This window comes from Equus quagga, unplaced genomic scaffold (genome assembly GCF_021613505.1).
Source record: "Equus quagga isolate Etosha38 unplaced genomic scaffold, UCLA_HA_Equagga_1.0 73442_RagTag, whole genome shotgun sequence".
In the NCBI taxonomy this organism is placed as follows: domain Eukaryota; kingdom Metazoa; phylum Chordata; class Mammalia; order Perissodactyla; family Equidae; genus Equus; species Equus quagga.
In genome coordinates this window covers 2,899,745-2,926,803 of record NW_025802777.1, presented here as the reverse complement: position 1 = coordinate 2,926,803, position 27,059 = coordinate 2,899,745, and the positions used below count along the sequence as shown (strand labels likewise).

General features: G+C 48.6%; 1 protein-coding gene across 1 annotated transcript in view; it reads left to right on the top strand.

Moving 5' to 3' along the window:
• Window positions 1–244: 244 nt before the first annotated feature.
• Window positions 245–27,059, top strand: part of LOC124234270 (beta-secretase 2-like) — an 88,449-nt gene continuing 61,634 nt past the window's right edge. Inside the window, exon 1 of the mRNA XM_046651519.1 lies at window positions 245–1,048. Coding sequence (XP_046507475.1) covers window positions 260–1,048 — 789 coding nt within the window. The 5' untranslated portion in view covers window positions 245–259. The remainder of the gene's footprint in view (window positions 1,049–27,059) is intronic.

Below are 27,059 nucleotides of genomic sequence, written 5' to 3'. Positions count from 1 at the left end.
GAAGCAGCCAGACCCGGGTGGGCTGAAGAAAGGAGGGATGAACTTGGCGAGGAGAGGCGCAGACTCGTTGACTCCTCGAGATGCTCACGGCTCTTTTACGATTCCCTGCTCTCCTCTCTGACTCCAAGTCACTCCTGCCAGCCCCCGCTGCTGCGGGGCGAGGAGACACCCACGGGGGCCCCTTGCGCGCCGCGCCGGGGGGCCAGTTCAGGCCTTCGCTGCCCCTTTAAGGGTTCCCGAAACTTTCGCCTGGTATCGGATGAGCCTCGTCACATCCGTTGGCCGGGGCCGCTGGGGCGCGTTCCGAGGAAATTCGGGACTCGAGTTTCCCCGGGAAGAGGCGCGGCCCGAGACGAGCGAGAGTGGACAGGGCGGGTCCGAGTGGACCCCGGCGGCCCCCGCGCCTGTCTTTGACCTTGGCGGCGGGGGAGGGGCCCAGCCCTTGCGGGGCAGCCGCCGCCCGCCAGAGGGGGCAGCGGCGACCAACTTGCTCAACTTGGCGGCGCGGGCTGGGGCGGCTCCGGCGCCTCCGCCTCCTCCTCCTCCTCCTCCTCCTCCTCTTCCCCCGAGCCTCCTCCTCCCCCGGTCCTCCTCGCATCCGCCGCCGCCGCCGCCGGCCCCGCTGCGCGCCCAGCCCTGCCCCACAGCCCCGCGCGCCGCCGAGTCGCTGAGCCGCCGCCGCCGGACGGGACAGGACGGGCCGGGCCGGGCGCGCTCTCCGGGCCCCGCCGCGGGCATGGGCGCGCTGGCCCGGGCGCTGCTGCTGCCGCTGCTGGCCCAGTGGCTCCTGCGCGCGGCCCCGGCGCTGGCCCCCGCGCCCTTCACGCTGCCCCTCCGGGTGGCCGTGGCCACTAGCCGTGGAGCTGCGTCCACCCCCAGGCCCGGGACCCCCTCCGAGCCCCGCGCCGTGCCCCGCGCCGACGGCCTGGCGCTTGCCCTGGAGCCCGCCGGGGGCGCGGCCAACTTCTTGGCCATGGTGGACAACCTGCAAGGGGACTCTGGCCGCGGCTACTACCTGGAGATGCTGATCGGGACCCCCCCGCAGAAGGTAGGTCAGTGGGAGTCCGCTCGCCCGCACACCAGACCCGGCGCCCTGCCGCCCCTGCCATTCCCCCCGGCTGCAGCCGCGGGCTTTTCGGGGACTCGTGGGGGCGCCCAGCGATACCTCGGCGCGGCTTGGCGTCGTCCCCAAAGCAGTAGCTGTCCCCAGTCCCCGGAGAGCAGATCGGGGACACGCAGAGGGGCTCCGGTGCGCCGGGAGCGGGGACGCGCACACTCGGGACGCCGAGCGCAGGCAGCCCTGCCCGGGGCCCCGCCGAGGGGTGTGTGCAAGTGTTTCAGAACTTGTTAGCTCTCCCCCTCCGTGGGCTGGCGGCTGAGAAGACCTGTACTTGCCTCTAAGATAGGATTTCCTTCCGGTGCCCCACACCTTCCAGCGAGGTGGCGGTGGGCCTGGGGCGCGATGCTGTTGTTACTGGGGAATCACTTTGGGTTGATATTCTCCCTTCACCCCCCGCCCCCATGCTGTCTCATTGCTCAAGAGGCTCTTGGCCGGCCTCCACCGGTGCAGCACCTTTGAAAAGCGATTTATGCGGGAGCTCAGCTCAGAGCGACCCTGTCCGTGGAGGCTCGCTCGCTGCCCGCCCAGGCTGCCCGGTTTCCCGGCGCCGCTTCCCTCGCTCTGAGCCGCCTTGACAGCCTCTTGGCGGTCCCGCTGCCCAGCCCCTCTGCACGGAGCCAAGCGTCTGCACACGTGTGTGGGGAAAGCATCAAGTGCTGTAAAGATCCTGGGAAAAAATAGGGGCTGAGCTAGGCTTCCGGGGACCAAGTGGCCTCACAATGACAAAATGAAAATAAAGTCAAACAGCTTTCTTTTCCTCTTATTCTGATTTTCATTTATTAGCACTTTTTGTGGCAAGAAACAAATGCTCTCAGGCTTCTTAATCTTAAGAAAAACAAAGCCCAGGAGTTGATTTGGCCCTCGTCCTCCTTCCAAACTAGCTGATCCGAGTGGGATTCGAAGTCAGGTTTTTCTTATCAGTGGAATACTCTGCCTGAAGATAGTTTATTTTTGTTTTTAACATTGTCGTTTGGGTTTTAGTTCTGCTTCGATTGCCCCATAAATAGAACAGACTCATGACTTTGTAATTCTAATTAAATTACTCAAGACTCTCTTAAGAGGGACACGCCATGCTAATTCTTTTAAAAAAAGAAACTACTGAATAACTTCTATACTTGTGTAATTGGTTTAGGGAAAAAAAAACCTTCAAAAATTTATTCTGCTCAAAACGTGTATTCCAGTTGCTCTTGTGTGAGTGTTGTCTTTGCCATCTCCCAAGGTGGCTGTGGCTGGAGGGCAGAGGGGGGAACTGAGAAGGAGTCAGCTGAGAAAGCTTATCTGGACCACAAGATCTTGGTGCTGGGAAAAGCCACCACGTGGAAACGTGTTGGTGGTGAGAACCTCGTGGGATTCGCCTTTCACAAGATTCCTTTCACAAGATTTCACAAGATGTTGAGGATGAAGTTCTTTTGTAGCCTAAGGGTAATCTTTTGGAACAAGCTCTAAATGACTCTCCAGCTGGGAAATGTGTGCCTTGATGAAAAAAAGGCTTGGGTAGATTTTGGAGTGGAAAGGAATTCTCTCTGCTAAAGTAAAGTAGATTTGGGCAGCCTGGGTGCTGTGACAAAAGGATGCCCATCTCCCTGCAGAGAAGAAGGGAAGGGAAAAAAGCCTCAAGAAGAATTAAAAATATTTCTCTTGGGTCTCAAAAACAGCAAAAGAAGAGAAAGCTTTCCTAAATAATAGCTTGTCTTTATTAATTAATCCAATGACTTTTACTTTAAAATGATGATGTTTAATTGATTAATAGAAATGTATTGAGTTCCTTTGCTTATATATTTACCTTGGCCAGGGAAGTAGTTCATTCAAGGTTATTTCTCAGTGAAACATTTTCATGTTTCCAGGGAGGGCTGCTTTTAACAATCCAGATTTAATTTTTACATTTGGCGGGGAATGAAATATTCTGTGCTTCCTTCCTGGCCTGATTTAGTAATAAGCTGCTTTATAGCAAAATCCATGAGTACGAGCTTTCCGAATGCCTCTTGTAAACTCTTGGTGTTAGCGACAAGTGCATCAGGAGTTCTTTCTTCTCTGTCCCTCCCTGAAATGTCTCTGAGCACCAGCAGGGTGTTTGCAGTGGGCCGGAGCGGGCAGCTGTGGGGCGACTTCTGAACCTGGAGTGAGTTTTTCTGCTCTATTAATGGCCAAGAGTCATGCTTTTATTCTCTGCTGATTCTCCAAAGCCTAAAATAAAATTTGCTTAGGTGGAGAGAAAAGTGGAATTATAAATTCAAGCAGTAAATAACCAAGAATTTTTTGAGAATTAAGTACTAGTCATAGATGGTGTGGAGGACTCCCCTCGCAGCAGGCGCTGTGCTGTGTGTTTTGTGTGTGCGCTCCCTGGGGATCTTCACAGTTCTTATACCCATTTAGCAGATGGGAAAACTGAAGCTTGGAGAGGTTGAATGACTTGCCCAGGGCAACAGGGCAAGAAAAGAAAGGAGAGCCAGCAATCGAACCCAAATTCTGAACCACCAGGCAGGTGCCTGCTCCCTTCTATTCCTGCCTCCTGATTTCTTTTCTTTGGTTTTTGGCCTCATACTACACTTTCCAGCCAGAGATCTCTGAACCTTACACCCCAAGGTGTTAGGGACTTAATGTAAGACCCTAACTGGGCTGTCCCACCCCCTACACTCCCCCTGTCTCCTCCCCTTCCTTCAGGGCAATGTTTAAGGCATGGCATAATGAATACATAGTTGGATCCAGGTGTGCACGGGAAACAAAGTGAGAGAGAAGATTCAGCAGGACCCAGAGCCGCACAGATCCCGCTCTCCCGTGGGAAAGCCACCCATTGGAAATGTGCTCGTTCCCTGAACGCTCTAATCAAGAGCAGAGGGCCCTTGTTCTGTCTGACACTCTTTAAGACATCACAGTCATCTGCCCAGAAGCCGGTGTGAGCGCCCAGCCACGTTGGCATGGAGATGACTGCCGGGTGTTTGATAGCATTATGTGACTTCTTTCTAACAGTAGAGAACCAGCATCTGCTTGAACCTTGCAATTTGGTCTTATTAATAATAATAATAATAATGGTGTTCAAAAGTGATTATAATTATAGCAATTTCCTTTTTTTTTTTTTTAAAAAAAGACTTTCATCCTAACGCAATAAATACATGGAAGATGCTAAAGGTCTGTTGTATGTACCTTGTAATGGCTTCAAAAAGGTTTTTGGGGTTTCTGATGAGAGATTATCTCTACTCATATGGATAAAACAGACAGCAAAACGATTTTCCTATTTAAACATTGAATGTAAAGAGCTAAGATTATTTTGGGGACTCGCATTTTAATCATGGCACGTTGGCTCGATGATCGCTTCTCAATACACAATTTTTTGGAAGACCTTGGATTGAAAATATGTACCAAACATATGTGGTTTAGGAGTTTGTCTTTTTCAGAATAAGCCATCCAGTGTCCCCAAATTACATTAAGCTCACTGCAGGGGAGGTGGAGAAAAGGAAGGCCAGCAGGAAGACATTTGATGGAACAAGATGGTAAACTGTTATGAACAATGAGAAAAGGAGTGATTACTGAGATTAAAAGAACAGGGAAGGCAAAGCTACGTTCTCACTAACTCCTCTGAGGAAAAGGTGGCAGCTCCTAGGCTTTGGAGAAAGAATTCCCCATCAAAGGTCCTATGACAGAGGACTGTGCAAGGCCAAGCCAAGGCCTCTGCTCCAAACAGCCTGGAGGGGCAGTTTAAGAAATCATTAACAACTGTAGTATTAACAGCTAACCTTTATGTCAGGCCTATTGGGTGTTGGCCGCCATGCTGAATATTTTACACGTCACCTCACTTAATCCTCGCAACAGTCCTTTGAAGTATGGACAGTTATGTGACTTAATTTTCAGATGGGGAGACTGAGACTCAGAGATGCCAAGTAATATGTCCAAGGCCACGCTAGTGGGTGACAAAGCCGGGATATCAGTTGGTCTGCCCAGTTCCACAGTCTGAGCACTTTCCCACTGCTCTGCCTGTGCCCAAGGCTTTCTGAACAACAGCCATCTTTGTGGATCTGTGAATGACTTGGGTGTGGTAGAAAGCATCCGGGCCTGAGTACACACGTGACCGTGGACGAGTCGTCAGCCTCCCTGTGCTTCCCTTTCCTCATCAGCAGGTGATCATTGAAGTTCTTAGTTTCCTGTGGCTGCTGTCATACATTACCATGAACAAGGTGACTGAAAACAACAGAAATGTGTCCCCTCACCGTTCTGGAGGCTAGAAGTCCAAAATGAAAATGTGGGCGGGCCATGGTTCCTCCAAAGGCTCTAGGAGAGGCTCCCTCCTGCCTCTTCCAGCTCCTGGTGGGGGCCTGTGCCCCTTGGCCTTCCTTGTCTTGTGGGTGCATCGCTGCAACCTCTGCCTCCAACTTCATATGACATTCTCTCCTGTGTGTGTCTCTCTGTCCAATTTTGCCTCTTCTTCTGAGGACACCAGTTGTTGGATTAGGGCCCACCCCGATCCAGTCTGACCTCATCTTAGACTGATTACCTCGATCAAGACCGGTACAAGAGTGTAGGATTTTAACATATCTCTTTGGAGGGACACAATTTAACCCACAATGAGTTCATCCTAAGTTTATTGTTCTGTGGATCTTTTTTTCTTTCACTCTATCCCTTTTTTTAATTGCCAATAATTTTTATTGGGAGTTCAACTATAATTTTCATTAAAGGCAGTAGCAAATGGTGGCTAGGGTGTTGTATGAACATGGAGCCTGGGACAGGATTGTGCACTTGGGGACGGGGTGGAAGGAGGGGAGGGGAGGGTTTCATATCCTTTTCTGTATGTCTGTGTCAGTTTCCTCACTAGAGAATAATTACTTAGAATTTTAAAATACCTCTTGTCACGTTGCACCAGTGCTAGAATTGCTGGAATTCTTGCGTAACATGGGAAAAGCCCACTTGTGCAAGCTCAGATCACCGGTATTTAAATGCCCATGACTCACAAATGCTCAGGTTGGGAACAATTCAGATGTGGACGGACGGCTTCACAGCTTGGATTTCATGTTTAAAAAACCTTGTGAGGCCTCTGTCTCCCCCTCTTTAATTGGATATATTTGTTAGAGAATGCCCACCTTTTCGCCTCAAGTACCTCTCTGGCCGTGCCCAGCCCTTTCTCGGCTTCTCTCTGATTTCCTTTGCTGTAGGTAAGTGGGCTTAACTTCGGGGCTTCCTATTTCCCCCGAGAATGACCCCTCTAACTGAAAGTCAAAAGGGAAAGGTTACTTACGGTGGTTAGCTCTTGCCGTGAGTGATGTCTCCTTCTGCTAGGGCATGGCTGTGTGGGACCTGCGGAGAGGAATTTGGGGGTGATGGTTTCCCCTCCCCCTGGTGTCCAGCAGCATGTTATGGGATTTACTTTATGTCTCAGACACTGAATGGAGCAGGTCAAGCCCTTGGTCCCTGGATTCAGGGTCCACCTAGGCAGCGGGTGGCTGCTGACTCTCTCTTGCCCCAGCTCCACGCAGAGTGCAGCAGGAGGAGGTGGTGGGTCCTGTGTGATCCAGCTGCTTCTCCCTTCAACCCAAGTGCCAGCCTCCTTTTATGCCTCACAATGGGCCCTCTGCTTATACTTGGCTCCACTGCCGTCTGTCACTTATTCCTCCAACCTGTCACTCTGTTCCGCTTGCCCAGCCTGAGCTAGAAGTTGACACTGGGGCTCATTGTACGTCAGTGACAACAGATACTACCTGGAGAACAGCACACACCTGTGAGGCAGGTGGACGGCCCGCCTCCTGCATGCTTGTTTCGGGGCGGAATATGAGTAAAGGTGTGAGTCCCGTATTCTGGGCTAGCTTCCCAGGCTGTGGAGAATCAGTGTGTGACACACAGTTGGATTGGCTGTCACTTGGCTCCCCTTTGTCCCATCCTAGCCCATATGAATGATTTGGTTCTTTTTGCCTATTGCTTCTCAATAAAAAATGGTTGCTTTTTTAACTCTTGGGATTCTCAAACGGGAAAGAAAATACTCTTGGAGTGCTGACATAGCCACGTTAAGGAAACAGAACTAGCAGGTTGGTTTTTGAGGTAATGCCTGCTGCCCAACACAGGTCTCAGGTTGGATGTTGTTGGACTTTTATTACACAGCACATCGTATACCGGTACCTAGAAATACACATTCTTGGCCCTGCCATTTTAGGAAGATGAAGAGGACTGTCTGAAGACGGGACAGCGCGTGATGCCCTGGGCCGGCTTCATCATTCCAGGGAGCCGTAAAGGACAGGGGCAGACCTTGCTCCTTCCATTTCACTCCAGACTGGGAATGGCAAAGGGGAATTTATAACCAGCCTTGCAAAGGACAGCCTTTTGCCTCCCTCTGCAGATCTCCAGCCCCTCCAAGAAAAGCGCTGGATAAATGGCCTAATTGGCAGTGGGCAGGGACCTACTTGCAGCACCTCCCCCCCCCCCCCCCGCTGCCCCCCACCCCCGGAGAAGCCAAAGAAAACCACCCGCAAAGCAGCCCCCTCAGAAGGCGGTACCGTGGGGGAAAAAAGTGGAAAGTACTGAGACAAAAAGTTTTCCAGGTGGCAGAGAGGTCGGGATAATCTGGTCTGACCTGTTTCCGGGGCAAGGCCAGAACAAAAGCTGCTGTTTAGGGGAGGTGGGTGTGGATTCCAGAAGCCTCAGCGGGGAATCCAGAGCCCTTTCCGCTGCATCAGGCTGCCTCCTGGGGAAATTCAGAAGCGTTTTCCAATCGGACAAGCCCCTGGGAAGCAGGCAAAAGTGTGTGGTTTGCACAGTCATTGGGGAGTTAGGCAGTTTGGATGCCGGAGCCCAGCTGTGCTGCTTGCCAAATGCTTGATGCGGGACAGAAAATTCCTCCACCTCTCCAAGTCTGGAAATGAGGGGATTTGACCGGGTGACCTGAGAGCCCTTCTAGAAGCTCTAACTCTCAGTGATTATAATCTATTTTGTTTGTGAGAGCTTTAAATAGCTCTCATTTTCATCAGGTGGATGCAGGTAAGCCATCTGGGGATCCGCTAAAATGCAGAATCTGGTTCAGCGCCAGGGAGAGGGGAGGGTGGATGCTGCTGGCTTGCAAGCCACAGCTGGAGTCCTTGCTTCTCAAACCCAGCTGGCCCCGGGAAGGACTAAGAATGCCTTGTAGACTCGGTTAAAAAACACAGATTCCCGTGATCCAGTCCAGAATTACTGGGTGAGGCTCGCTGCACCAGGGCCTTTGAAACTGCACTTTATCACGTCCTCCAAGTCTCCCTTAAGCAGCCAGCCCGGCCCTAGCCCTTGGATGCGGTTCAGAGGCCAGGTGCTCCTCTGCTCAGTGGTTTCCTGTGCAGAATGCGTAGGTTCTTTCATCTTCCTAAATGCTGCTGTTTGGTTATGTGTTTCCTCTGCCCGTTTAGCAAATCTCTACCTCAAGCAGATTGCGTTCCAAGAGCATCCCTGTGTTTGGCAGGTTGGAAACGTGGAGCGTTGCCTCCAGGGAAAGCCCTCTAAAGCAGGGCTATTCGAAGTCTCCGTGCTGATTGCATCCTTTTTAAATTTCCAGTCTGTCATGGAGCAATAATTTGTAAATCAATAAAAATGAATTACTAGACAATCAAAATGAAAAAAAGACAAGGACAAGCACCACTTTTTAAATTATTAGATTCAGCAGACATCCCATTTCTCCGTTACGCTGATCTCAAAGTCTGGAGCTTCCGCTCAACCTGTGGTTACCACTCTAAAAAGTATGCTTGTTCAATCAGAGGTAGGGCAAATTAGAAGTTGTTACAGTGGTTCCAGTGACAAATTTGTTTTGCCGCCTCGTCCCTTTACCGGACAGTGGTTATTTTTGCTAAAGCAAAGAGGCAATGTGATGGCTTTGGCTTCTCTGCTTCCTAGCCCTCTGAAGAGAGGGTGGGAATAGAGCCCACCCCAGGGGTGGCAAATAGGTCTACCTCAGGGGTTCTCAACCCTGCGAAATTGTGCCTTCCAGGGGATATTTGGCACTGTCTGGAGACATTTTTGATTGTTACAACTTGGGTGGTCCCACTGGCATCTAGTAGATGGAGCCCAGGGATGCTGCTCAGCATCCTACAACACGCAGGACAGCCTGCCTCCCCCTCAGCCCCCAGCAAAAGATTACATGCCTCCAAAGGTCAACAGTGCCGAGGGGGAGAAATCCTGGCAACTCAACACGTCAACTCAGCTGGCCTGGGAGCAGCTGCCCGGAGAGGTGAGGGGAGCATGTCCATCTGAAGTATCTGCCAGGGGCACGAGCCAGGAGTGGCAGCATGCTGACACCTGTTGGTGTCCCCTGATCTTTACAGTCCTGTCTTGTTCCTAACATCATGATTTTTCTTGCCAGATGCCATAAGGCATTGAGTTAAAAATCGCCTCTAACTGGAGTGATTGGGGGTTAAAGAGATGGAAGAATTTTGAACTAGACCTGAAGGATGCACATGCTTTAATCCTTCATCCAGCATATTTATGAAGTGCCTACTGTACACCAGGCCCTGTACTAAGCTCTGGGACGCAACAGTCCACAAGACACAGATGGTCCTTGCTTTTGTAGAACCTATGTGCTTTTTGGGAAGGCAGCTTGTAAAGAAAGTAAAGGGAAGTTTAAGTAAGTACCGTGAGATAATACAGCCTGGTAACGGGCATGGGTGAAATAAGGCTGCTTTAGAGAGGGCGGCCCCAGAAGACATCTCAGAGGAGGCGCAGTCTAGGCTGTGACCAGCAGGATCGGAGGACCCAGCCTTGAGAAGCTGGGGGAGCCGTGTTCCAGGTGAGGCCAGGCACTTGAGGGCTCTACCTGGGAGGGCACCTCCCATGTGCCCGGCTTCCGGAGCAGCTCTCCTTTCATCTGTTTTGAAATTGTGCTTTGGGATTTGATTTGATGAGAAAAAGGGCTTACAAAGAGTGTGAAAACATCATACTACCCCGCTTACAGGCAGTGTGTGTGTAGGGAGTGAGGGGTTGGGGGAGGAGGAGTCAAATATGGTTGGTCAGGAGAGTTTCTGAATTACAAAGGAAAATGAAACTCAGAGCCTGGGGCTGGTGGGGTGCAGGAGACCTCTTAGACTATTACTGATGTCTCCTAGCAGTGTCTTCAGTTGAGTTCTCCCAGAAACAGACTGAGAGAAGGATGTGAGTGTGGACAGTTTATTTGGGAGGCGATCCCAGGAATCATGGGTCGGGGGTGGGGAAGTGTGTGTGATGGAGCAGTTACAGGTGTGGGCAATGGGGCTCCATCCTGGGGATCTCTGAGAATGTCCGATAGACTCAGCTGTCCTGTGGAGGGGCAAGGGAGCTGGGCATCAGTCACCCACTCCTGTCAGTCATGGGCTGAGGGCTGCTCCCAGGGGTACTAACTCTTCAGCATTTGTGGTCCTTCAGCTGGCCAGAGAAAGCCATCAGGTGCATATATGGCGAGGCTTCAGGGTCAGGTGCGAAGAATCGTTGGGGCCAGCACAGTCTGCTGCGTCTGTTGCATCCCTCCTGCCTGGAACTGGGACTGACACGGGTTAGGCTAACATTTGAGGAATAAGAAAATGAAGACTCTACCGCTGAATATATCGGAGAGCATCATTTTGGCCCAGGAATCACAAAACAGAGTTTTCAAGCCCTCCTTTAAAATCCCGACTTCCTAAAGTGATCTAGAATCGAACTCACAAAGCCTTTGTGAGTCAGTCTGGATGGGACCTCTTATTGTGGTGTGTCCTTTGAACTTTTTTCCAGAAGAGGAAGATGTGATGTGTAGGCATTGAGTAAGAGAAAATGGTGAGGGGGCAAAGAGAGATGATGTTTGAGGCTAAAAGCAACCACAGAACCTTTTTTTGAAGACTGAGTGCTCTGAACATAGGACTTTCAAAACCTTTCGAATGGCTGGCACCTTGCGATGTCAAATAGCCATGCAGGAAAGGTTGCGAAACACTGCCCTGTTCCTGATCCGCTGACACTTACGTGTAATCCATAACTAGGTTTACCAAAGTGCGGCTCCCACAGCTTTTGTATGCGTAAGAATTTATTATCTGTTTGCTTATATTCTATATGACATCAGTTCTTAAGGATACACAAATTTCAAAAATATAAAATATTTTTTATCATCCTTCAATCAGTAAATGTATATACAGTTTGGCTCGTTAACCCTGTAGGAAATGGGCAACTTCTGTTACCCCAGCTTTTTGTTCACTCCACCCAAATGGGAGTGACTGTAGCCCAGGGGGCTGGTCATGTGGCAGGCCATGTGTTGGGCTGTTTACAGAGGGTGGAGTCCCCGTGTGGCTGTGGAGGATGCTTGCCTTCCCCTCCAAGTCTGAGCTGTGCCTGTTTATCTCAGTCTGTATGGACACACTCCTTGTTGTCTTGGGTTTGAATCATGAGGCTGGCTGGAGAATTGAAAAATTCCAATATTCGTATTCAAACCTTGGGTGAGGCAAGACCTGCTAAACCTCAACTCTAAGCCTCAGGCTCCTACCCAGCTTCACCAGAGCTTTGCATGGGGCTCCCGGGGGTGAGCACAGCCAATGGTGCACCCGTGCACCCTTTCCCTTCTATCTGTAACACCTTGGATCCCCACCCCCGTGAGTGGGTGGAGCCGTGGGGGCCCGGCAGTCCTGGCTCCTCTGGCCAAACCAGCATCTCCACGTACCTCCCAGAGTCTTGAAGCTCTGTTTACACGATCTTTTCCATTGATGCTGTGCGTAAGCCCAATGCAATTGTGATTTCTGGTTCTTTGAATATGAACTTTGACTATATACAAGACGCTGAGATACATGAGATATTGTATATGCGATATTCTTAGACCTGTATGCTGAAACTTCATGCCGGTGTGTCTTGGCATGGGTCTTTTGTTTTTACGCTGGGAGCTTGGTGAGCCTTTTCAGTCTAGAAGCTCATGACCTTAGGTTCTGAGAACTTTTCTAGTAATTGTTCTTTCTCTCTTTGGACCGCCTGTCATCCAGATGTTAATTTTTCAAGAGCACTTTCTTTTTCTCCGAATGTTCCCTTTTTTCTTGCATCTTATTCTTGTTTCAAAGTTGCGCATCTTCTATTTCTTTGAGGATGTTAATTATGATTTTTTTTTTTTGAAGTTTTCTTTCTGCTTCCTGCCTTTTCTCTGTTTCCACTGAATTCCTTTTGTCAGGGCATTTGTCATGGTTTCTGTGCCACGCTAGTGGCTTTCCTCAAATGTCTGGTGATTCCTGGCTGTCTGTTCCTATTTACAAGAGAAGCTGTAAAGGCTGATTGGAAGTCCAGGGCTGCGCGTAGGCCGGGTATGGAGTATAGTTTCATCTTTTATGTCCGTGTCGAGTTTTTGAAACACGGCAATGATGGTGAATCTGTTACCTGATCAAACTCAGACACCTTCCCAACTCTCTGGCCTGAAGCTTTGTGGCTCCTCAGCTGTGGACAATGGGACCTAAATGAGATCTCCTAGGGGGTTTCAGGGAAAGCCTGTTTTCCTGATAAAAAGTGGCAGGTGTTGCTGGGATTATAATTTCTTCTCCTTCCTGCCTTTGATGAAAATGCAAAGCCTTCAACAGGGACAGCCAGCTTCTGACCTCCAGCAAGAGGTCAGCGATTTTCTTGGCAACTATCTCTAGAGACTGACTCCTTGATACAGAGAAAAATAAATCCCTACTTGTTTGAGCCACTCTAAATCTATAGTTTTCTGTTTATTTGCAGCCAAAAACATTCCAAATCATGCACCATCACAACTTTCTGGGTGTTGGGAAATGTCTAGGCACGTTACGTATGCATTCATCCTTTGACTCAGAAATCCACTTCTAGGAGTTTACACAAAAGTTACCTTGGGCAAAAATAGGAAAAGCAACTCACAAGGCTATTCTTTGTAGTAGAAACGATTGGGAACGACCCAAATGTTCACTGGAAGGGGGCTGATTGAGTAAACTGTGGTCCATCTACACCGTGGAACACGATGCTGCCGTAAGTGAACCAGGGCTATCTTTAACAACTTCAAGTGAGGAAAGCGAGGTGGAGAACAGAGAGGATGAGTGTGTCTAAGGAAGCAGATACAGCCCATGTAGGCGCCTGTCTCGAGATTGTGCAGGACAGACTTCTCTGACGTTGGGATGGTTCTGCAGCTCAGCGAGCACGCCCTCTGCTCTCTCACGCCTTCCTTTGCGAACAGCCTGTCACAGAGGTTTGCAGGCTCCAGGACGTCATCGGTCTGGTTTGTTTCAAAAACCAAGACCTCTAAATGTGAGTTACATGTGTTTATTTCCCAGAAAGCCACAGTTCCAGATTTGCTGGCTTGTACCGCGATGATAAGTGGCTGGCAGTGGTATGCCACCCAGTAGATGTTGAAAAAAATAATAAACAAACATGTCCCTTTCAGGTGATATTTATCACCAATTGAAATAAATAATAAAAACAATTAAAACATGTCCCTTTAAGGTGATATTTTACACTGAGTTAGAAAGTGCTTTTTCAAAAGAAACTCCTGCTATGGAGAGTCTTTTTGAAGATGCTATCTTTAAACGTTTCCATCATTATTTGATTTCTACTACTAAAAATGATATGTTTGCTACGTACAAAAACATTTTTTGAACTCTTAACCTGGTAACAGAATTTACTACCTGTGAAAAATCTTCCATAGAATTTCAGTTGTTTAAGAAAAAAAAAACTAGAGATAAGCAGTACTTTCTGGTTAGATTGCTAAAGCTACTGGTTGACGTTAGGGAAGATGGAAGTTTACCATTCACTATCCCCATTCTACAGACGAGGAAACTGAGGCACAGATGGTGACATTGCTGAGGCAACACGACTCGTGAAGGCAGAGCCAGGGTTTGAAAATAGGCGGGCTGGTCCCAGACCGTGTGCTCTGGGCTACTGGGCTGAGCGGCCTCTTGGTTCCTAAGTTATAGATATATACACATAAAGATTTTTCTCCATGGGGCAGTTTATCCAAAAATTGGCAGAGTTACTGCGAGAATTCAGGAGGCTTGTAAGGAATGGTGGGCCTGGTTCGATTGGAGAGAAACTGCCCATTGCTGGACTGAGTCGGCGTGTCTTGGTACTCAGGCCAGTTCTTGGTCAGTAAAGTCATCCATGTGTTCCGTTTCCTGTCTGCTGCTGACACTCGGCTTCTGTGGAATACGCTGCCACCTTCTTTAACAAGCTCCCTGGCCAAAGCAGCCCCAGAATAGAACTGAACAGTTGAAAGATTTCTCTAAACCGTTAACTATCAACTCCCGACAGAGATGGCCATGCAGAGCCCATGTGTGGGTGCTTCACCCCTCTGTCCGATCAGCCGATGGGAATCACACCCCCTTTGAGTTTTAGCACTGCCCACGTTTTTTATGGGAACAATCTCAGAAGTCAGGATTCATCTTGGAATCTTCTCATCTTTCTCCGCCTGTGTACCTGGGCAGGCAGGTTGGCTGCCCCAGCTTCCAACTCCCTCCTGCTGCCGGCAGTGCCCTCTTCCCCACCTTCTTCTGGTAGAAGCCACAGGGAGGAGGAGGAGGAGGGGGAGGCACCAGGAGCAAAGTGCTGGGGATGCCTCTGTGGGTGGCAGCCGGGCCGTGCCAGCGCCCAGCAAGAGGCCTCTGATCTGGGTGCCCGATGAAAATGAGACAGGCCCTTCTATCCTGCATCAGGGCGCCGACTTCCATGAACGGTACTGCACAGGCTCCCTTTTCTCTTGGCTTCGGATTGGACTCATTAGGACAAGACTTCGGACGTCTGCTTTTCACGGGGCAGCGTTTCCCTCCACAGCTGCAGCTTCGGGTCCCGGGCCGCACGCTGCCCCTGGAGCCAGGATGGGAAGGTTCCCACACTGCGGCCCTGGGCGCCTCGGCCGGAGCCGTCCCTACTGCTGCCCACACCTCCGGGGCAGCCCCCCATCACACCTCCATGGTGAACTCCAGAGCAGAATCCCTTCTTTGCTGGGCCCTGCTTAATGCGGCTGGCGATGGTGACAAGGAGTGAAACCGTGTTTAGTTTGAGTGTGTCCAAATCTTTTGAGTGTTTAATTTCAGGCCTCTGCTGATCTCATTTGTAAAAGTAAAAACATAAAAATATTTTTATAAACATAAAATTGATATTAGACATATATTTTATGATGAAATTTATATTTTATTTAATAGTTAAAATAGAATTTTATTTTAAGATTTATAGGTTTTAACTTCATTAACTATAGAAATTATGAATATGTAAATATAATATATAAAATATATTAAAATATTAAAGATAAATATAAAGTTATATATAAATATATAAAATATATTTTAGTTTTATAATTTTATTATAAAATACAATTATGTTTTATTTCATATTCATTATAAAAATATTAAAAATATACTGAGCGGCAGAAGCTCAGAGAAGCCAAGGTAACCGTCAAATCCATCATCTTCGCCGTCTTCTCTTCCTCTGGACTTGACGTGAGTGTTTGCATGCCCACAGGCTCCTGGAATGAAACCGTGTGATCTATAGGGTCTCCTCTGGCCCGCCCCCATCATGGGCTGAATTGAGTTCCCCTAAAATTCATATGTTGAACCCCTAACCCCCAGCGCCTCAGAATGTGACTGTATCCGAAGATGGGACCTTTGAAGAGTAATTAGGTTAAAATGAGTTGGCCAGGGTGGGCCCTAATCCTGTCTGACTTGAGTCCTTGTAAAAGGAGGAGATGGGGATGCCCAGAGAGGCACCAGGGGCACGTGTGCACAAAGCGATGACCCCATGAAGAGGCAGCAGGAGAGCCGATGTCTGCAAGCCACAGAGAGAGGCCACAGGAGAAGCCAACCCTGCTGCCATCTTGGACCTCCAGCCTCCAGAACTGGGAGAAGATGATTTCCTGTTTTTTCAGCCACCCGAGTCTATGGTATTTGGTTACGGCAGCCCCAGCTAACTAATACAGCTGGCTTGCCTCCCAGCTCCTGATCAGGTCCTAATGTACATGACTGGTCCAGCTCTGGCCTCCCGCCCCTCACTCAGTTTCCACAGCTGCCACCCCAGGTGCCTCACCCTCCCATCATCGCTCGCCTTCATCATGACCATTCCTTGATGGCAGGAAGGAGGCCGGGGTGGGGGACCTTCTGGGATAGAATTGTCCCTGTGCTATAATATCCCTCCTGGCCTTATTTTCTGAACCATACAAAATATTTGTCTTATTAAGTCTTTCATTCTTCAATGAATGAATGTTAATACAATAGAAACATACTGAACAGGGACTATGTGCCAGAAAGCCCTCCGCTCTTACCACACTAAAGATAGACTTGGGAGAAACACATTTAATAGAGTTAAGTTTATTTGTTTTTCACAAATCAAGACACATCCACTTGGGGCAAAATCGTGACATTCAGGTGAATCAGAAAATTATGGTTTCTTTTATAGCCAGTTATCCAAGGGCCAAGACCGTCTAGCTGCCCGCCCTTCTGAACACTTGAAACAAAAAAGATTGGAATGTTTTGTACAAAACCTGGCACTTAAGACTATGAAGCTTTCAGCCGTGACTCTTATGGTCTCGTCTCCGTCTCGGCAGTTCATTGATCTCCAAACCTGGCAGCCTCCTCCGGGGAGAAAAGATTTAGGGCTGAGCAGCCAGCTCAAATCTCCATTTGGTCCAGGAACCAAGAGGTGGGGCAGGCGGGCTGGTTAGGAGCATATTAACGCTCTGTAGCAAGGCTACAAGACTCTTCTCTATAAATCAGAGTTCAGGAAATTGTGTGGTGACATGTTTTTTTAAAGTCTGCACTTAGACTCATTTCTGAAGGAAATCTATTTTGGCAGTGGAAGAGATAAAGTTTGAGTTAATTCTGGCAGTTTCAAACAGTAATCAATATTTGCCAAACCAGCAAACCGAGCATTTTTTGGGATCGTTGTCAATGATTAAAACTTGATTGTTTTCAAACTTCAGCTGGATGCTGACAGCTAGAGGCCCTGATTGCACGGGGCAGGGTCTAACGGAGCTCTAAAAAATCTTTATCGAGTGCAAATCTCATCTTTGTCTGATGTCGGCTTTTCTATCACTTTTAGTGTTTTAGGGAATTGCGAAATCATGTAATACAATTTTTACTATGAATTATTTTCACAGGTCTTTGTGCTAAATGAGCAGGTTGTTGTGTATATCGTGGAATGGATAATGTTTAGTTGACATATAGGGAAATTGATAATTAGATGTTTGATGAATGGATCGCTGGAAGGTGATACGAAGGCTGGATGTTGACTTAAATGGAACCCTGAGAAGCTCCCATGATCGGAAGGAGCAGGAATCATGTCACATGACCATTCCGTGGAGGACTCCAGGGAGATGTGCATCTGCCCAACACCCCGAGGAGGGCCACCGTGGGCTCTTGGGAGGGCCTTCTGTCTCATTTCAAGTAGTCCCTGAGCTGCCTCGTGGAAGAGGGTATTCTGCAGAGGGCCGGCATAGGTCTGCTGGGACGTGGTGGGGCTGTGAAATATTTAGCCATTGGGAGGCTCCCTAAGGACAGGCACTGAGTCCTTCTTGCTAACCATTCATCCCAGGATGGAGCATTGTGCCCGGCACAGGGTAGGTCCACTGTAAATATATGTTGATTAAACCAAGAAGAAAGAACAATCTAAAACAGATGCCCTGAACTTGTAACAAGTTAGGATGTAGTAATGAGCTTCCTGTCACTGAGGCATCCTGCAGAAATGTGACCACCTGTCGGGGTGGTTCTAGACGGCAGCTCTGCATTACCAGAAGGTCGGGCTGAATAAGTGGTCCCCACACTTGGCTGGTCGTCAGCCACCTGAGACCTTGTTAAAAGTACAGATTCTAGGCTCTGTTCTCTGGGTTGGAGATTCCATATGTATTTTTTTAATTCCTGGAGTGATTCCAATGGACAAAACAATGACCCCTAAGATTCATTTCAGTTCTTCAATTTTCATGTCTCTTAATGAAATCTAGTCTAATGGCTGAGTTTGGTTATTATTTTGTTAAGGCAGTTACTGTAATTTACATAGACTAAACACATCCAACAAATATTTGATGTGCACTTAACACTTCCCTGGCCCCATTCTGGGCCCAGAGGATACAGCAGTGAGCCACAGTAGCAAAAACAACTGACCTTCCTGGATCTTACATTTTAGTGGGAAGAGAGAGAAAATCAAGTAAATATGTTGTATTTGGAAGGTGGAAGATGCTATGAAAAACATTAAAACGTGGGCAAAGGCATGCAGGGAGTGGGGAAGTGCTAGTAATTTAGGTAAGAAGGCCAGGGAAAGTGTCTCTAATGAGGGAGCATTGGAGCAAAAACCTGAAGAAAGAGTGAGTAGGGTACATCGGGAAGGGTGTTCCAGGCAGGAGGAAGAGCCAGTTCAAAGGCCCTGAGGAGGTCATGTGCTTGCATGTTGGAGGAGCTCCAAGGAGGCCCTGGTCAGGAGCACAGTGGGTGCGTTGTGGGAGAGGAGGTGAGAGAAAAGGAAGGTGGGACTGCTGTTGATGAGAGTTACATGGCTGAAAAGGTAAATTAGGAGTTTAGTTTTGGAAACGCCAAATTGTCATGCCTTTGATACCATCCAAGATGAATGGTCCAGTAGCAGCTGAATATGCATTTGGTGTTCAAGCAAGAAGTCCCAGATAGAGACCTAAATTTGACAGTCAACTGCAGAGGAGACATGTAAAGCCATGAGATCAGATGCACTACCCCATGGAATGAGTCTAGACAGAGGAGTAAGCACCAAGAAAGGACCCTGAGTCACCTCAAAACTTAGAGGTTGGGGAGGTGCGGAGGAATCAGCTGAAGGCTCTGAGAAGGAGCAGCCAGAGAGACGGGAGATCTGGAGATGGTAATGTCTCGGAAGCTGAGGGAAGCAGAAGGTCAGAAACAGTGCCAAATCCCATGACGGACCCACAGAGAGAAGATCAGATGGTTAGCTTTGGCCCATGAGGGTTGTGGTTGATGTGGATAAGAGCTATTTCCACATCAGAGGAGAAGAGAGATGGGGGAGTTGGGGGCATGCTGTCCTGAGTGGGGGGTGGGGTGGGTCCAGTGCCCATGGCAAGACGCTGGAGTTAGGAGGACGTGGATGGTATCTGTCTCTACTTTTGCTGCATTGGATGAATTTGATGATGTTATGCAAGAGCTCTCACATGTATGTTGGATATTTTGCCAAAGTTAATATGTTGCAATGTTTTTGGGAAGTCTTAGTTTCTCCCATCTCCAGAATGTTCTGAAAGGTTTCTGTGTGACTGTTCTATGACCTAATTAGGAAAACATCTGCATTTCGTTGGCATAGAAGCTGAAGAGGGATGCATCCGTCATTTCTTTTCAGGGTTAGCATTCTTGCAAAATATCTGGACACCGTAAAAATGTGGCTCAATGGAGATTTAATGTCTTTCCTAAGAGGAATTTACTTGGAAGGGCTTTAAAAAATCTTTTTAGCAGAAAATGATATCTTTGATCACCATATGCCTATTAAAATGCCTTTTTTTTTCTCATGGGTTTTACAAGAAAAAAACTTCAAAGGCTTTTCTAAACCACATAATAATAGCCTGTTTCTTAAACGGCTGGCCTGAAATTAGCAAAGGGTAGCAAACCTGAAAACAACCTTTTTGTGTTACACATTCCAAGTTCGGGCTGATCAGATCAGGATGCAAAGAGGTTATGTAAAATGGAGATAAGGTTTTAGTCTTTAAGAAGGTGTCATTGGTGAAGACTAGGTCACAGCATCGCACACTGACATGAAGATGGGGAATCTTAGATTATCAGTCATTACTGCTAACATACTCATGTGTAATCGTCAGCGTTGGTAGAAGGCTTTTGTATCTTTGTGACACTTAGAACTTGAATCACGTTTTCTGTTTTCGAAGAACTTAATGATAGTATCTTACATGTGTTTTCATAGATAAACTCTAGTAGACTACCCTAGCAAGGCCACTTGGCGTGCCAGGCCTAAATATGTGCGGTCATGATTTAGTCATCTGTATGCACAACTCAGAATAATGGATTGTGTGATTGGCGTTCCATTTTCTTATTAGGAAATTTACTTGCCTAATTCTCTTTTGTTTTACACTGTTAAAATTGGTTGTAGTACCTTGACACACATCATAATAAACAGAGGGAGCTAATTTTTTTTAAGTGTCTTGAGTGGTAGGGGAAAGGGCTTAGAAATTAAACTTTTAATTCGGGGGATAAACCTCAAATCAATCATCTCTTGTTACTTATGCTTTGTTCCTCACCAGTCCTATAGTCAATTCGACAGAGACTGGAAACCGTTGTAAAAGAGAAGGCTGGTCTTTTGTCTGAACATTAGGTGGTGAATTCCATAAGGGGCATCGTCTCTATCTTCTTTGTCTCCATGGCCTGGGCACGTGGTAGCTCCTCACTAAATATTTACTGAAAAGAATTGATCTTCCTAAAAGACTTGAACCCGGATTTCCAAGAGATATTTGTATACCCGTGTTCATAGCAGCGTTCTTCACAAGAACCAAAAGGTGGAAGCAACCCAAGGGTCCATTGATGAATTAATGGATTAAAAAAATGTAGTGTATACATACAGTGGATTATTATTCAGCGTTAAAAAGGAAGGACATTCTGACACCTGCTACAGCATGGATGATCCTTGAGGACAGTATGCTGAGTGAAATAAGCTAGTCGCAAAAGACAAATACTGTATGATTCCACTTGTATGACATGCCTAGAGTAGTCAAATTCGTAGAGACAGAAAGTGGACTGGCGGGTGCCAGGGGCTTGTAGGGGGAGGATGCGGAGTTAGTTTAATGGGGACAGAGTTTCAGTTTTTCAAGATGAAAAAGTTAGGAGCTGGGTGATAGTGATGGTTGCACAACAATGTGAATGTACCCAACACCGATGAAACTGTACACTTAAAAAATGGTGACGATGGTACACTTTATATTATGTGTATTTTACCACAATTTTTAAAAAACAAATCTTAATACCTAGAATAATAGTGAGGAGGAACCATTTTATAATAATAGTAACTTGAAAATTTGCCTGTTGCTGCAGCTAGTGTATATGCTTTCTTTTTCTTTTTTTCTTAATTTACTAAAAACTGACAGTATTTGAACGTGAGGTACCAGGGTGAAGTTAATCCCATGTCCTTTTTCTGAAAGTTCAGATCTGAAATGCTTTTGCAATCACTGTTACCAACTCTTGAGCAAAAAGGAATATTTAGTGAAACTCCAGAAATATCCTGAGAGTTAAGACATTACATTTTTGATGAGAATCTCTTTAAACTCCTTTGGAAAATGTGCAGAAAGCTGATTTTTAGCAAAAATGACATCTCCTAAAATTCCTGGAAGCGGGTCCTGGGTTTGGGGGAGTGGTTTTAGTTGTCTTTTTGGGAAGGAAAAGGCCAACTTCCCCTCTGTTTGTAGAAGCTTCCTGCCCAGATCCCCTCCCCCGATGAGCTCCAAAATATGGAGACAAACCTTCTTTTGTCCTTTTACATAGTGCTTTCTTAAAAGCAGTTTAGCGTGAATTTTCTTTTCTGTGTGAAAAAAGATCATTATTTTTATTGGCATCAGTGAATGAGGTCCAGCCTTATGACTTTCACACATGACTGTTTGAATGTCCGCCTTCATTCCTCAATCAGTGGGCTTGCATCCTGCCCGCAGGTAGTGTAACTTCAGAGGCTGTGAAACTCCACAGTCCAGGGAGATCCCGGAGGCTGTGACATCCTTCATAGAAAGGACACCACTTGTGCTCTTTCTCCACCTCCTTCCCCAGTTTCTCTCCAGAGAGGGAGAGCTGGTCAAGCAGATGGAAGCTTCCAGCCCACCTGTCACTCAATTTCTCCTTGCAAACAAATAAGCTCATTCTGGCTTCCAGCTCTTACTTCCAGAAGCTTGGTTGAGGTAAACTGCTGACAGTAGCTCCCTTCTTAGTCCATGCTTGGCTTCTGCATCCCAGGTGCAGGGAAGCAGGCCCTGGACTGTCATGATGCATGGAGATAATGCCGCCATGTGCAGCCTCTTGGCCAACAGCCAAGAGGCCAACGCCTTCATATGTGACGCCGTCTGCCCTCAGGTGTTATGCCTGCTGCTCCATGAGCTCTGAGCCCAGTGGTGAATCGGCCCCTGATTCCGGCCCTGGCTCTGCCAGTCACAGGTCCCAGGGCAGCCTGGATGCTTGAGCAGACCCCTAGGATGTGCATGTGGATGTCTTCAAGTCTCAGCAGCCTAAAAGATGGATGGAGCCTGAGAATATTAAATGAAATAAGCCAGGAGTCAAGACTCACATGTGAGCATGAGCCCGAGAGCTGGAAATCCCACAGACACAGCTTCATTAGGACAGTGGATTGGAAGGATCGTTTTCTCTGCCTTTCCAAGTGTACACTAATGCTATTGCTATATGCCGTTAAAAATTGTCCTTGGAGCCTGGGAGGCCACCGCCCAGTCCAGGCCGCCAGGGGCTGATCATTATGCCAAGTCTGTCCCGAGGAAGTCTGCCCAGGCTTGTGGGCTGTCCCGGCATACTTGGGGAGACCCACAATCCAGATGGCTTCCTTGTCTGAATTCTTTGGACAGCAACTAAACTTAGACACACTGATTTTGAAGGCTGAAATGATTCTCTCCACTTTTAGATAAGCAAACCGAGGTCAAAAGATGACTGTCCAGCCAGCTGGTGGCAGAGTGGAGAGCAGGTCTGCCTGCTGTGCTGTGAGGCCTCCATCCCTGGCCTTTGATGGGTGGGTGGACCGGCTGGTCCACTGTGGGAGACAGGCTCCACCCTCTCCTTTGGAGATGGACCATTTAAGAACCAGGCGTAGGCATCTGGTAAGGCTGTGCTCGGAGAGAAGTGCTTTGAGAAGTAGGCATCCAGCATTTGCTCTATAGAGAGGGGAGTCATGGGTTGGGCTCCCCGGGAGCAGCTCTGAGCAGAGCGTAGCTGCAGGATGTCCACGGAGTTCTCTTGGGACCCACACCCGTAAAAGGTGGGGAGGAAGGAGGAGTGGGCAGAGGGGCGTCAAGCTGTGATGAAGCCCAAAGACAGCTTCGGCTGCCCCATGGGGTGCTCGGGAGCTAGCAGGGCCCTGCAGAATTGTCCCAAGCTAGGTGGAGATGGCCAGGCCTTTATTCTCCATTATTGACCAGTCATTACATGTGGCTGTCCCCAGAAAGGGCATGACTTTGGATAACGAGGCCAGCTGACCTCTCTCCCGCGGCTGGGCAGCTCAGCCTGCGCCGAAGGGGGATCTGGGCAGTGCCTGCAGGATCTGCCCCCATGATATCTTCCACAGAAGTGAAAAGGGCACCTACAGTCTCGATGCCCAGATGGCTCTCTTGCCTTCTGGGGCTTGGGGCAGGGTTTGTGTAATTCCCATCAGTGGGAAAATATATCCTTCTCCCACTCTCCTGCTCTCCCAGGAGCTGGTTGAGAGGAGTTGTGAGGAGGGAAAAACTTAAAACTTTGGAGTTGTCCAGGCTGTTCACTGAGAGAGGCCCCAAATCGTCCCATGTTTGCTCAGCAGAGACAGGAGGAGGTTGCGGAGTTACTGCAGTGTGAGGGAGCTGAGAGGCGGGGCGGGGAGAGGATGGTGGCGAGGCCACGGCTGGCAGGCTGCTAAGGACAGGGGCATCGCCCTAGGTGGTCCTGCCACAGTACCCCACCCACCACTCCCAGTCTCTGCCTGGGTCGTCCATCACTGAAAGAATGTGAGTGCCACGCTGAGGTGGCCCTGGAGGGAAAGGAACAGCCCCTGGAGGCGCCGTGCGAGAGAAATCAGCTCAGTGGAAGCCGAACCCTGGAGCCAGAAGAGTCACTGCCATTGGGATGCCCCAGAACTCACCAAAACCCCAGGAGGGCATCGGACCCTGGGAAAACCCATCCAGAGAGCGCAAACTAACTGGACTTGGGTCTCTTGGGATGGGATGGCCTCAGTGACGTTTGGGCAACATTCATTCCTTCAGCAAACCTTTACTGAGCACTAACTGGGTGCCGGGCACTGTGCTTGGAGCTAGGGACACGCAGCCCCCGGGGTGACCCAAGGAGGTGGAAGGGGAGGAAGAGGAAAATGAACGGCTTCAGGAAAGATTCCCAAAGTGGAAGAGACAGGACACATGGGCTGTGGAAGTGGAGCAGAGGGAAAGCGAATGGAAGAGCTTGGGCACCCGGGCGACAGGTGCTGCTCAACAGGGCAGGAAGCAGAGGCAGGCAGAGTGAAAGCAGTATTTGTGGCCCTGGGGTCGGGGTGTTCCTAGATGGCACTCTGCCTTGTTCCAGCCAAGTGCAGGTGCTCCGGACGTACGGGTTGCTCTCAGATGCTTCATCTGTGCTCAGGTCCATGTCAGCAGCACTTGCTGCAGGACCAGCCGCTGTGGTCCGGGGAAGGACGGCTGAATACACTTGTGCCAGTGCTGGGGCTTTTGCACGCCCCTTCCCATCTGCGTCTAGACCAGACACAGTGCAGAGACTCTGAGTGACAGGCTCTGGGTAATTTGATGCAGTCATATCCGCACAGTAATAGAAGTCAGCAGCCCTGTGACAAGAGGGAAAACAAAGCCACACCAGCTCTTTTTGAGAAATTAAAGCATCCCAATGTGCCTGGCCCTATTCTGGGTGCTTCACCCATATGTTATCTCTTGTCTCGTCAGGTCAACACTCTTTATCATCCCACCTTATAGATGAGGACACTGAGGCTCAGAGAGGGTGTGTAATTTACCTTAGGTTCCACAACCAAAAGGAGGCTAAGCTAGGGCTCAAATGCAGGTCTAACAGACCCTAAAACTGGTATTTTTTCATGCTGCTCCGTACTGAGTGCAAGTTGTGTCCTGGAACCATAGGTAGAAAAGGAACTTGAAACCAGCATCCTGTGAATGGACATAGCTGCCAGCACATTGAAGGGCATCCGCCATGGGTGCGTGATAAAATCTCCCCCCACCTCAGAAATCCAGCCGTCTCACTCTTCCTAGCAGGGATGGGTTGTTTGAAAAGTTTCAAAACTGAGTCAGGGTGCTCCCGCCTCCCTCCAATAACCACTCACTGCCCCAGGGACAGGGTTCAGCTGCAGAAGTAGCAACAGCTCCTGTGTCCAGAAGGATTCTGATTCGGGGATGACTCTTAGGTTCATAAAACAGGGAGTTCCACACCAGCACTAGATTCTGCTCCCTTAGCCTCTACTTCCACGGCCAGTCTGAACCTGCCGTGCCCTAAGCATCCTATGGAAAACTCACGATGTGCCCACGTCAAGTGGGCAAGCCCGTGTCCCTGCCACCATCCCTTTGGCAGTTGTGATTTTCCCAGAAAGAGCCAGGGAACCAGCATGGAGAAGGAGCCCGTGCTGCAATGTGAAAGTGTTCACACACACACACATACACACACATACATACATACACACACCACACAAACACAGCCGGAATAAACTGTATAATCAGGCTCCCCTTAGATAAGTTCTGTAACATCTGTTTGTGTTAAGGGGAGCCCTTTGAAAATGATTTTTTCCCTTTATAAAAACAACTTTAATTTTAGATTGTGGAGAAACGGCTTGTGGCAATTATTTTTGCTTTCTTCAACAAGACGTGTTTGAGTAAATGAGACTCATTTCTAGAATTGAAGTGCCGAAAGAACCTGATTAACAAGATCAGCGCCTGCAATCACACAGAATGACTGTGGGCAAACAGCCCCGCGGAGCTGGGCCGGGAAGGAAGCCGGGCTATGGGTTCCGCTCCCTGGCAGACTTCGGCAGATGGGCTGCTAATGTAATTAGGAATCGTTGTGTTAAATGAGCCATTATTTAAATTATCTGCTAATTTTCCTATCTGTTAACCTGCTGAAAAAGACACAGTGATCTCTGGGAAATCTCCTCCGGCTGCTGATCACCATCTAGATGCATAACCCAGTTTTTCCCTTCAGTGCAACATTTTATTTACCTTATTGCAGCAATTGGCAAATGGCTTTCTGTAGGTGATTGCCTCATGCATCAGCAGATCAAAGAGGGACAGTGGAGACACGCACAGTCTGTGTGTAGGTTTCTGCCAGGTGGTAGAACCATCAGATGGTTCTTTGCCCTGGAGAGCTCTTAGCTCTCCTCACCTCTCTGGGTTTTTTTTCTTGTTTAGGGTCTCTGAATTAAAGGGTATTTGGTATTTGGGGTCCAGGAGGCAGGGTTAGCATGAGTAACCTTCCCTTGTTTTCCCTGCCCTGAGACAGTGGTGGCGGACAGGGAAGTGAGGGGGAAGAAGGAGGTCAAGGGAGTACAGGGCACACGGATGGGCAGGTTATAGCCGTGGGCACCTGGGCTCAACCCTACCAGGACTTCTGGGAGCTGGCCCAGGGCAGACCTGGATCTGTCCCCCCGAGGAGTGAACGAGTGGAGGTCTCAGTCCATCAGCTGTTGTGTAATTTGGGTTAAGGGCTCCTCCTAGGAGCGTTCAGCCCGGCCCTGGACCCTGGGGAGAGGGGACGGGCTGCTCTTGCAGCTGGAGAAAGCCCCAGAAGCTGGAATGAGTGCCAGGGCACACGGTGGGCACCGACAGCCTCTGCTATCTCCTCATTTCTAACTTTGGTGATCCTTGGATACTTCAGAGGGGAGTGCATGATTATTTTATAGAGCAGCTGGGAAGTTAAGTTAGCTGCTCTAGCCAATTCTAGAAAATCTAAATACTTTGCACAAATGTCTCAGGAGTTTGGCCTGGAGAACTCTTTCCAGCTTCTTGGCAGATTTGCCATCTTCATCTGCTTTCCCTCGGCTCCCAGGTGGAGCTGGCACGTATTTCTTCCTTACCTTATGGATCAGGTGATCAAGGAACCCCTATTAGTTGTAACCATTCTGGAGACTAAGAAAAAGGGCTTTGCCCTCAAGCAACTTAGAAGCTCAAGAGAGGCCAGTAAAAGATGCAGATAGCCAAGGGGCCAAAATCAGGGACAGGGGCTGTCAGGGGAGAGAGGAATGAATCATGTCTCATTTGGGAGGTCTTTTAGAGGGTGTGGGGCAGCCTGGGTCTCAGAGACACCACCTGAGTGTGGTTAGTAATTAGCTCTTGGCTGGCTGGCAGAGAGGGTAAGGGGTGGCTTATAAGTGAATCAAAAGAGGAAAACAAAAT